General features: G+C 39.3%; 1 protein-coding gene across 1 annotated transcript in view; it reads right to left on the bottom strand.

The window, feature by feature from the left end:
- The window catches only part of LOC136249245 (protein NLRC3-like), a 45,698-nt gene that overhangs the window by 7,931 nt on the left and 24,898 nt on the right, over nucleotides 1-12,869 (bottom strand). Inside the window, exon 5 of the mRNA XM_066041209.1 lies at nucleotides 2,965-3,108. Within this exon, the coding sequence (XP_065897281.1) occupies nucleotides 2,965-3,108 (144 nt within the window). The remainder of the gene's footprint in view (nucleotides 1-2,964; nucleotides 3,109-12,869) is intronic.

Here is a 12,869-nt window from a genome sequence, read left to right as displayed (position 1 = left end):
TACAAGTGTCGACGAACAGACCACCAGTGAAGTGGAGGATGATCTACTGATATTGAAGGTTCAGTTTTGTAACGAAGTAGTTCTGAATGCACGATATCCTAAAAAGTTGTTGTATCAGTAGTTTGCTCATTTTCAGATTGAAATTAATTTTGTCTCCAATAAGCTCCATTAATGCACTTTTCTTTTTTCTTGTAGGTCCATTGCAGTCACTATTGGAAGAAGTGGAGGGCTCTGAAGACTCTGTGGTAGTAACACACTCAATTTGAACATCATTTGATTCATTATCATTGTTTAAGTTTAGAATATCTTCCAAAACCCAATCAAAAATTTCTTGTTTAGCTGTCAATGATAAATGTGTCAGGGTTTTGAACCTAGGATCCAGAAATGAGGATTTGTACATTAAAAACTTAATATTGGGATCTGTGTATCTAGAATCCATATCATCTTGTAAAGCTTTCTTAAATGCTTTAATTGCCACGCTATCATCATCTTGGAAAGCTATCTTAATTTGAATTTCATGTAGTAGAGGTCCCAATGTAGAGATGGTGGGATACTTTTCATCAGAGAGGTGCTGAGTGGCAATTTTAAAAGGCCTTAGTAGTTTGACAATATCTTCCAAAATATGCCATTAATTTGGGAGTAGTTCCAAATGCATCAAACTATCTCGACGTTGCAGTAATACACTGCTGATAGGCAGCTGCTGCTCACAGACTCGTTCTATCATGTCGTAAGTAGAATTCCAGCGAGTTGCCACATCATGAATAAGCTTGTGTTTTGGAATGTCACTAAACACCAGCTGGTTTTTTTGAATTCATCACTGTCCACACGTGACTTGTGAAAATGGCTAACAAGCTTTCTACATCTTGCTAATGGTGTGGAAACTTGAGGTATTTGCAAGGCTTTCTGGACAGCCAAGTTTAAAGTGTGGCCTGCACATGCAAGCCTGAGCACATCCATACCTTCAAGAGCCTTAACTGTGTTGGATCCACTATCTGTGGTAAATGCCACAAGCTGCTTATCAAAACTAATACACCGCTCTTTGGCAGCAGTATTCAGAGCTTGAGCAATTGTAGTGTGGTTGTGTGTTCCAGGGAAATGATGAGTCTGAAGATTATGACAACACATTTTGAAATCAGGATTAATAAAATGGCAGGTGAGGGCGATATAGCCATCTCCGTTACGTGACAACCACATATCAGTTGTGCAGCTAAGAAACTCCGCACCCGCCACAATTCCTCTGATGCGCCGCTTCTCACTCATGTACAAATCACTCAGGCTTCTTGTACCCGCAGAGCTCAAAATAACAGTCGGCAGTCTGCAGTTTTCCATTCAAATCCCTCCTACAACCGACCAATATTTGTTATGGTCGGCAGTTACTGCCTAGCATGTGGAATAATAACTTAGCAGTGTATTCATGTGTCATAATAGTGTAAAGTAAACATTCACAGTATTCTGCTGAAGTTACTCTCAGATTTGGCATGCCTCCAGGCCCCCTAGCTTAACATCTATAACACTGGTGTATGCCATCCTGGTTACATCCCTCATTATGCATAGTTGATAATGTAGCACTGCAAATCAATAGCCAGCAACCGCAGGGCAAATTTGGTTTTGATCTGTAGTCACTGCAGTACATATCTTTTTCATTATTTTGAGCACTGTAACCGTTGGTTGGCATGGAATGACATATCGTGGCTCCGCTTCCTATAGCAAATTCAAAAATCCAACATCGTTAACAATGCTGATGGGGAGGAATATCCCTTGCTATCATCTCACAAACAGCATGAGTTAGCCTCTTGGCTTTATCCGAAGATGGCGGCAAAGGCAACACACGCTTGCTCACAAAATTATCCATAGTAGAAGGAGACGATGACGAGGACTCTTTTGAGGAATCTTTGTAGAGTTCATCGTGGATTAATCTGTGCCATGTGTGTAAATGATTCTTCAAATTGGTGGTTCCTTCTGCGTGAACTACTGCTACTTTGCAAATCTTACAGTAAGCTTTCTTGCCTTCTGCTTCGTCTTTGGGAAACCCAAAATGCTCCCATACTTTCAACGTTTTATTCTTTGGCGTTACCAATTCATCACAGCATCCTGCCTTTTCTAAACAATCAATCTATTGCGCCCGCCGCACAAAGTAATCAATAATCGGTTATTATAATTTCGTAACCAGTTATTGGTATTTTATCACAACCAATCAATTAATCGATTAACCGGTGTAAGTGTACAGCACTAGATGATACCCTCAAGAATAACAGCTTGAACAATTTAAGACTGACTGTGGCTTGTCTTCTGTCATTTGCAGGCTTCCTGCAGTCTGAAGAGTTATTGCAGCTGAGGGTGCGTGAAATCTTGATAACAAAGGATTGGATGGTGGTCAGGATCACCAAAGCAAGTTTCGTCAAGGAAATGAATTAATGATTACCAAAACCTACACTAAGTTTAGCGTAGTGACTATCCTGGAGTCATACATGAGGAAGGGAAAGCTACAAATAGGCAACAAAGAAAAAATTGTTTGGACAAGTTGTGAATACAAAGAGGGAGAAAGCTGAGACCAGTTGAAAGTCTTATTTACACTCGGCTCAGGGAATTATTTAAGCTTTAGTTAGAACAGCTGGGTTACGAATCATGTAATTTCAGGTTGCATAGCCTAAGAGCTGGCGAGGCCACAACTGCAGCAAATGCTGGTGTTGAGGACAGGTTGTTTAAAAGGCATGGTAGGTGGGTCTAAGAGAAGGCTAAGGATCTAAACAGTACTATTTGATGCATATGTACCCTTCACAAGTTTCATGAAGTCAGCTTTTTGCTTACAACTCTTTGCCAGGGTATGGAGAGACATACTGACATACAAACAGTTTCTGGAAACCAGGCACTCATCCACAATTCAACTGCGAGTGCACCTGGTTAAAATTAAAAACATTAACTAGGAAATAATTAGATACATGATTTAACTATATAGTGTATTACCATTTTCATCTTCTACAATATTAGTCTGGTTCAAGCTGTTAACAGTTGGGCTCAAGCTTCCGACTCCACTGCTGGCATTGCTAATAGATCTTGCCACACTTTCCAGGTCATTACCCTCGATATTACTGCCACAGTTGCTAATGTCTACATGTGTACATTAAGTTATGCTATGCATGTCAGTGACACACACACACACACACACACACACACACACACACACACACACACACAACACACACACACACCACACAGGATTGACATAATTGGTAGTATACGTACATACTTATTAATAGCTTAGAATTAGAGTTATGAATTATAAAAGATGCAAGACATGAGCTAGTATTACACATAGACATAGTGGAACATTTGTATCTTTACCTGTTAGTAGTGATACAATCCTTGTTTCACTACTTTCTTAATGCTTGGATCCCTAATAAGTTATAGATTTTTTGTCATAGCATATATATAGCCAAGAGTTGCACTATTATTCACTCTTGATATTAGTGCTCAGCAGTATCAGATTTTGATTAGTGTTTATTAGTAACTACAAAATATCACAATATATTGGCATATAGTTGGTATATGCACATGTACTTTTTGTGTATAATTTCTTCCCATACGTACAGGTTGAATAATTTAAGGTGGCGCTGAAGTAATCAAATGAAGCCTTACAAGGCTAATGGGACATGATGTTTGTGGCCATACGCGAAAAAACACAGAAAACTAGAACAAAGCAAAGCACTTCAAAATATTGGAAGAACCAACTCTATTAGACTGTCAGGCTACTATTGCTGATACAAGTAACGATATTCACGTACTAACTTCATCACCTTGTCAAAACTCTGGTAACTTCACGGTGAACAACACCAGCTGTCATCATGTGATTACTGCTTTACGGAGCGCGCCCTGGCCAGTTACACTGTCTTACAATTCGTGAAATAACTCCATATTTATGTACCATAGACCCTCAAAATTTGGCAGAGGCACTGGTGAAGCGTTTCTTTACAGGGCTATGGAAAGATTTTTCGCGATTCGCTGTTGACGGGCATGATATCACTTGTTGAAAAATGCGGGCTTGTATTTTAACCAGTTTCCACGTTGTTAGGTCGTTTCTGGGGTGAGTTATTTCTAAAATCGGCTCATAAGTTCAGAGTTTAATAGCCATGAAATTAAAGCAGGTGATTTCACGGAACTTGGCATGTTATGCTACAACATTATAGGCTATCATAAGAACCCTTTAAACATAGACTACATGGTTCACAAACGGAGTTCTCCACCACCCTAAAATAGCTAATTAGGCACGTGGGCTAATTTTAATCGTGACAAATGGGCATTGTACGGCTTCACATAATTACTTCAGCACCACCTTAACTGAAATGTAATATACAACCAGTAACCAGGACAAGGTACAGTGCGTTAGAATCAAGTACTGAATGATATGAAAATATTATTTTTAAAAGTTACAGAAATACAACTTGTCGCCTGCATGTCACGTATATCTTTTCAGTAAACAAAAAAATTAGTATTATAAAAATCATTGTTGAATAACAACAACTTCAGAGTTTCTACAAGCTTTTGGCTAGAAGAGTTCACTTTGTGTGGCTTAAGTGCATTCAATTTCTTGGACATGATGTTACCAGATAGACTGAACACTCTTTCTGATGGTGAACCACTGGCACATATGCATAAGTATTTGCTTGCCAATTTGGAAATCACTGGAAAATCTGTGGCATGTATTTTCCACCATTTTAGTGGATTCACTTCTGGATCAATTGTTTATATCTTTAGTATTCTTTAAGTTCATTTCTCATCTTGTCTTCAGCTGTCTGTTCCTTGCCAGGTGTCCCTGCAGTGCTACTTGAAACAGTGCTTGTTGCTTCTCTTAGTAAGCTGCTTAGCTTGCAATGTTTGTTTGGTGGACAACCATCACCTCCACTACTTGTAGATGGCTCATCACGACTGCAACTAAAGAATGATCATCTATACCAGCTCCAGATTCTATCAACTCAACACCATTTTCTATCACACGTTGCTTAATCACATCTTGATCTTTCAGATGCTTTGTCTTGACCCTTGGATCAAGGAAACTGGTAACACTTATTAACTCATCAAAGTCAGATTGAACATATTTTGTCATATGGTAATTGATAACCCTTTCCTTGATATCATTGTGGTGTCTGTAGGAGATGCGGCCAAGTAGTATAGCGGTACATCCAAAAATTGTGCAGTTTTTCATAAAACCATGAAACTTTCCACATAAATAGTATTCCTCAATACATGTATTTTTAGATGTAGTGCCATTGCTGATTTGACCTTTGGTGACCTTTATGGCCATTTTTGTACAGAAAATTGATCATTTCTGCCTTTAACTCCCTGAGGCAGTAATTAACTTGTTAAAACATGGCACCACACAAAGGATCTTGCTGATAGAAACAACTTGGTTTTTATTTGAAGTCAATAGGTGATTTCATTACAAAGTTATGAGTGTTTTTATTAGCTGCAAAATTTGATAAATTTATGCATAATTATCTGCCCACAGGTAATTCACACCTCAAGGGCAGGTAAATTTATCAAATTTTGCAGCTAGTATAAATGACCGTAACTTTGTAATGAAATCACCTATTGACTTCAAATAAAAACCAAGTTGTTTCTATCAACAAGAAATTTTGTTTGGTACCATGTTTTAACAAGTTAATTACTGCCTTAGGGAGTTAAAGATAAAAATGATCAATTTTCTGTACAAAAATGGCAATAAAGGTCACCGCAGCAATGGCACTATATCTAAAAATACATGTATTGAAGAGTACTATTTATCTGGAAAGTTTCATGGCTTTATGAAAAAGTGCACAATATTGCCAATTTTGGGGGCTACGCCGCTATACCAAAGGTCTTCTTCTGCAATAAATCAAGCAGTAGCTTAATAGCTGAAGCAGTAACACGTTCTTCACCAAACAGTGTGTCGGTAAACTCGGCCAGTGGGCTGAGAACAGCGTGAATTGATTGAAGTACTTCAATGTCTTGCCAGGTTGGTAGTAGATGTGAAACATCTCTATCAGATGCAAGCACCTGTCAAATAGCAGATTTTTGTTCTAATATCCTCCCCACCATCAACTGTTGAGACTCCCAATATGTTACACGATCACTAACAAGTGAGTGTTGGGTAATTCAAGGGTAGCTTGAGCTTCTAACAAATCCTGCTTTTTTTCCAGCTGTAGGAGCACTTTGTCTTCAACTCCCATGAGCTGGAATGGACGCTTTTGAGAAATACTTACTACTTGGCAAATCATAGTGTGGGTCCATTATCTCCACCATGTTTCTAAATCCAACCTTATCAATGGTGTACAAGGGATGTGATTTTTGCAGATTTTGCTGGCTGTCCACAAAAATTTTCATCCTTGAATATTAGCAATTATCAGGGTTAGCTCTATGCTTTCTAATAAGCTCTATGCTTTCTAATAGTGAAAAAACGATCCTCAGAAATAAAACCATGAAAATACTGAAATTTGTTGATCCGCAAAAATCCTGTACTTTGAAAGCTTGTACATATACAGTATATATTATTTCAAGGGGTGTGGTCATTATGCTGTTTTCATAATGTTGATCAATCCCTATAAGTACAGCTAGATAATAAAGGGGTATGGTCACCCTGATTGATTGCTGCAGTTGTCACTAAGGTGGTGGTTGCTGTGCTTAATTGTTATTAGCTCATTAAAGAGCATGGTCAATACTATCAGGTAGCTAAAGGTCTACTAGGTGTTTAATCCTCTTATAGCAGCATGAGTGCTTCAAATAACTTTGTGGTGTCTAAATTCAGAAAGCAAAATTAATGCTTTAATATGGCTTTATTGTAGAACAGCATGATTAAAAACAAAAGGAAAGGCAAGGCACGAGGGCAGACACTCGTCAGAACACCAAAAGGCACATGTCAGATGTGAGTTAAGTATTGTGGCATAAAAATGGTGGCTGCATGATGTGTCACTTAGCCTCATGACTGTGGTCAGACAGGCTGTCTGGCAAATGAAGTTTTGGGCTGTTAAAATTAAACATTCACTCTTCTAAAAGTTTTTGTTTAATTTAAGAAATGCTAAAACACTTCCATCAAGAGTACATAATGGGGAGGGAGAGTGTCAAACTACGCTATAGTGTTGCATGATAATCGGTTCAATAATCTGTATCAGGCTGATATTGGCTACTAGCTGATTAATCGGTTTTGATGAAATCAAAGCCAATATTAACCTCCACTGCACTGTGTAGTATAATGATGTGGGGGAGTTATTTGAAATTTTAATTAAGTAATGTGTTGATGGTTTAGCAGTGACTATAAACCATGCCCATAATAAACAGTCAGGCTTTAGGCCATGCCCAACAGTAAACTGAGGATTGTGGTTTCTATGTAGTACCAGCCACTTGTCTCAACCATACAGCAGTAGTAAAATGTACTTAAAACCTGTTTACCATGAGTAACTTTTACTTGTGGTATACATCTAACTGTACATTTTAGCCTAGAATGAGCTGTTATCAATGGTTGTCACCAATATGAGTCATTTAGTAATGATGAGGATGAGTGTTAGTGTTATTAGTGTATATTGGATTGGTTATCGGTATCGGCTAATTCTGTTACTTAATATCAGTTATCGGAATAATCGGCTAATTTGGATATCGGTGCAACACTACTACGCTATAGGCTGTGAAAAATGAGCCCATAGAGTAACCCACATACCTTTGTTTCTTCTTGTAAACCTGACCGCTGTTGATTGCTCAGATTTAATACCTTGACGGGTGGTCCACATGGAATTGTAATGGCTGAAATTTCACCTACACGAGTAACGTTCACTAGTAGAACTGCCGAGGAAAGGCAGGGGATGGCAATCATGATGAAATATTGAACCAAATCTTGACTTCATGATAAAACCTCAATGTTTGCTTTGCAGGTTAGCTGCTTGTGTTTCTCTCTTTATGCAGCGAGTTCCTCTACATGATATGCCATACTTTTCTCGAGTACGCTGTTCTTCAGACAAAGGGTGCCCCGTACGCTTATAATATTAGTTACCAATCAACACAAATCACCAAGTCGTTTGAATGATGCCATAGGACTTTATGGGCTCGTTTTTCACAGCACATAGTGCAGTTCGACACTCTCCCTCCCCATTATATACTCTTGCTTCCATGAAGGCCCATTTTTGGTGGCAGCATTTTGGGAGGGGCCATTGTGACCCATACACGTATTTGTCCTATATGTGTATACCTATACGGGCTTCCTATACGTGTACGGGGTATCCTGTATGCATATGGGATACCTATACGTGTACGGGACCACCCATATGTATATGGGTCACTAGCTTAAATGAACCTATTAGCTAAATCTTTCATCCGAGGAGATGATAAAAATTCCTTTTAAATGAGACATTCATCGTTCGTCGGTATGCCACCAAAATGACACAGGAGGGGTGTCACAGAACAGTCGAGGAACTAGACCAGACGTTACTACCAGTACATTTGTCGATATTCCGCCTAAAAGATGCTGAGAAGAGATGCAGTAAGGTGTTAAAGCCAGAGATAACGGAAAAGTCAGGGAACTTAACAGAAGTTACTGCTAATACAGGGCTATTAAACAGCTCCCCTAATGCGGAATAACGTCCCCACAATTGTCCAGGAGGTTACGAGATTGCTCCGTTTTTAACAACTAAACCTATGTATCAATGATGCCAAGCAAGTTCTAATTAGCTCCAATATATTTGTCTTTGTCGTTCGTAGGCGACTCCCCTTCCATAGATGCTGTTGGGACCTTACTATTAGGGACACTCTTTGGTCTCATGGTCTGCAGTGCCCCAGCGTGGACCACCGGGTGAATGTGTACGCCTCTGTAGTGCCTTAACACATGCCTCCTTAGCATACAAATTGCAATAATTTGGCAAAGGGTAATTTGCAACAAGCAATCAGTGTTGACCGGTAACAAAGAGCATTCACCTGGGCAGATTAAGGTACAGCCCCCACACCCTCCCCTAAAAGAATAGAACACTGATACATACTAATATGGGTGTGTGTGTAATATATATATATAGTGTATGTTAGATGCTAGTATTTTCATTTGTAGTCATTCTGGTACATGTATTATATTTACAACAAATAAGTGTGTCTGAGGTAATAGCAGTGCTCAAAATAATGAAAAAGATATGTACTGCAGTGACTACAGATCAAAACCAAATTTGCCCTGCGGTTGCTGGCTATTGATTTGCAGTGCTACATTATCAACTATGCATAATGAGGGATGTAACCAGGATGGCATACACCAGTGTTATAGATGTTAAGCTAGGGGGCCTGGAGGCATGCCAAATCTGAGAGTAACTTCAGCAGAATACTGTGAATGTTTACTTTACACTATTATGACACATGAATACACTGCTAAGTTATTATTCCACATGCTAGGCAGTAACTGCCGACCATAACAAATATTGGTCGGTTGTAGGAGGGATTTGAGTGGAAAACTGCAGACTGCCGACTGTTATTTTGAGCTCTGGGTAATAGTACAGACAATATGCAACCACCTCCTCTCCTCCATAGATGCCGTTGGGACCTTAATATAATGAACACTCCTTGGTCTCGGGGTCTGCAGTGCCCCAGCGCAGACCGCTGGGTGAATGTGTGCACCTTCGTAGTGCCTCCTTATTAGCATACAAACTGTAATAATTGGCAGAGGGTAACTTGCAACAGTGATAATTGAGTTTAAGTGGCAATCAGTGTTGACTGGTGAGGTGAGGCAGCTGCCTCACCAGGTGTTTGTATCTGAAGTCACTGAACTGGGAGTTATGTTGGACCTTTAGATGCATTGAAAGCATGCATTAACAGGGTTTGTATGCTATTTAGTTCAACTTATAGTGTACATAATAAGAGTCCATCCAGGTGCAGCTCTAAGTGGATAGCTACTGAGGTTTACTTTTCAGAAACTGGTCAAGCAAGATCGATATACTCTAGGGGAGCAGTCTCCCTAATATAGAACACTCACCCTGATACAACATGAAGTCAAGCAAATTTTTAATACAATACTGTGATAGAATTTAACAACTTAAATTGCTCTCACAATCAAGGTTTACCAGGGGAGCATAACCTGACCTCTGTTGACCCCCTGTTATCAGTGCTTATAATTTTACTACTTGAGTCAAGGAGTGAGCAACATGTACAGGAGAACTCATGCTCGCCACATTTCATCATTACAGTACCATACGCATTTTAGCTGTATTTTTTTCACATCTTATTCTGTTTATTAGAACTAAGTTGAATTGCAAGGTCACAACTGTTTATATTAGGTATGTAGAACTAGATCGAACCATCCCTGCAGGTCCACTCCAGAGCGGTTCAACACGGTTCAGTTTGATACAAGCGGTTCAACATAATTCAGTTTGATATGGCAAACATTCACACCAACCTGGAAATCGTTTTGATTTGAGGACATTCTTTGCGGTGGGTGTGCAGGGAATATCCCAGAGGCTTTATGGTTCCTATGGCTTGGAGGGAAAGGCAGTTGCCTTTCTTTGGCATGCGGAAATTCTTGTGGCTTCAGATAATGTTAGAATCCCCAAGCATTCCTACCTCCAAGTCTTTGTAGTAATACATGCTGTATACATCATGTAAAATTGTTGAAAAGGGGCCTATTTGAGAATTAATAGGAGAAACATGGAACCCTGCACACCTACCAAAACAACCACCATCTGTTGATGGTGGCAGCCCGCTCACAACAGGGTAAGCCCTGCTGACCGGGTTAAACTGACAAGCAACATTAACAGTATTTCAAAACTATATGCATCTAATTGCATTTAACTAGCATCCATTATAGCTATTCAACCCCCCACAACACTTTGATTTTATAGAAAGTGATCGAGATACTCTAATAGAACATTCGCTCTAATAGAACAGTCAGGCTACAACTTACGAGAGTACAACTTTCACCCTACAGTAAGTTTATTTCAGTCTAATTAAACAGATGCTAAAAGCATGCTGGGGCAAATCTGAGTTGTCTAAATGACACGGCATCTTGATGGGATTGTGGTATTGCTGGAGTTCAACTGTACTTGTATGAATAGTGAGTGTGTTTGTAGCTATACATACAGGAATGCTCAGGCTACTCTAGAGGCAGCTGGAAGAAAGTGAAAAAAAGTTCAAGTTGGGAGGCTCTGTGTTTTGCCACTATATAGCTACATAACTGTGTGTGAAGCGTAGTCAGCATGCTTTTGGTATGACTTGGCATGATAATTTTGAGTAATAAGTGCTCTAAGATTAATCTAATCCAAAACAGCCAAGCTGTAAAAAGAGTGCGACCCTCGGAAAGGCTATGGTGAAAAAAGATGTGAAATCCAAGGTGGCGGCCAAGAAATGGCTGTGATGGTAGGTTAATGGTAAAAATTTTAATAACGACAATTCAGGTGAATTTGGTGCCGCTTGGTCAATTGGCACAAAATTCACCTGAATTGTCGTTATTAAAATTTTTACCATTAACCTACCATCACAGCCATTTCTTGGCCGCCACCTTGGATTTCACATCTTTTTTCACCATAGCCTTTCTGAGGGCTGCACTCTTTTTTTATAGCTTGGCTGTTTTGGATTAGATTTCACTTCTTTTTGTATTTGTATACCCCAAAGCCAGCCTATGGCCGGCTTTAGGGCTGGCTTTTAACCTATCATTTTTTCTTTACTACAGGAAGAAGAAAAGATGAAGCAGGGTGATTTCTTTGTAGCTGACCTCTCTGCAAGATGATCCTTCTAGCTGATCTCTCTACCGGATGACTTGTTTGTAGCTGAACTCTCTACAGGGTGATTTGTTTGTAGCTGAACTCTCTACAAGGTAATTTCGTCTAGCTGATCTTTCTACAGGGTGATTTGTTTGTAGCTGAATTCTCTACAGGGTGATTTGTTAGCAGCTGAACTCTCTACATGGTAGTTTCTTTGTAGCTGAACTCTCTACAATGTAACTTCTTCTAGCTGAACTCTCTACAGGATGACTTGTTTCTAGCTGATCTCTGTACAGTGTGACTTGTTCCTAGCTGAACTCTCTACAGGTGATTTGTTTGCAGCTGAACTCTCTACAAGGTGACTTCTTCTAGCTGATCTATCTACAGGATGACTTGTTTCTAACTGAACTCTCTACAGTGTGATCTGTTCATAGCGGAACTTTCTACTGGGTGATTTGTTTGCAGCTAAACTCTTTGTATGATTGTTTCTTTGTAACTGAACTCTCTACAAGGTAACTTCTTCTAGCTGATCTCTCTACAGGATGACTTGTTTCTAACTGAACTCTCTACAGTGTGATTTGCTCATAGCAGAACTTTCTACTGGGTGATTTGTTTGCAGCTAAACTCTTTGCATGATTGTTTCTTTGTAACTGAACTCTCTACAAGGTAATTTCTTCTAGCTGATCTCTCTACAGGGCAATTTGTTAGTAGCTGAATTCTCTACAGGGTGATTTATTTGAGCTGAACTCTCCACATAATGGCTTCTTTGTAGCTGAACTCTCTATTAGGTACCTTCTTCTAGCTGATCTGACTACAGGGTGACTTGTTTGTAGCTGAATTCCCTACAGAATAACTTACAATGTAATATAACTGAGTAAATTATAAATGCAGCTGAATGCTTTATTAGGATGACTGTTCTATTAGAGTATCTCGATCTTGCATTTGCTGCACGTAGTTGCCTTTCGAATCATAACTCAGTGATTTGTAATCCGATTCTTCTGTACTACTGTAAGGACTTTCTATGATGATTATTCCAGCTACATACTGATTTTCAGCTCGTTGCTCTAAGCGGTTTGCCTGGTAGACACGAAAACTAATAGTTTTTTTTATTCATAAAAATCGATCGCGTAATTTTGACACAGGTTGGGTTTTGTGTCATATCTCCATGGTCTTTATCCCGAT

The sequence above is a fragment of the Dysidea avara genome, chromosome 3 (assembly GCF_963678975.1).
Source record: "Dysidea avara chromosome 3, odDysAvar1.4, whole genome shotgun sequence".
In the NCBI taxonomy this organism is placed as follows: domain Eukaryota; kingdom Metazoa; phylum Porifera; class Demospongiae; order Dictyoceratida; family Dysideidae; genus Dysidea; species Dysidea avara.
Note: the sequence above shows the minus strand (reverse complement) of the source record. Positions and strands in the feature narration are given on the sequence as shown.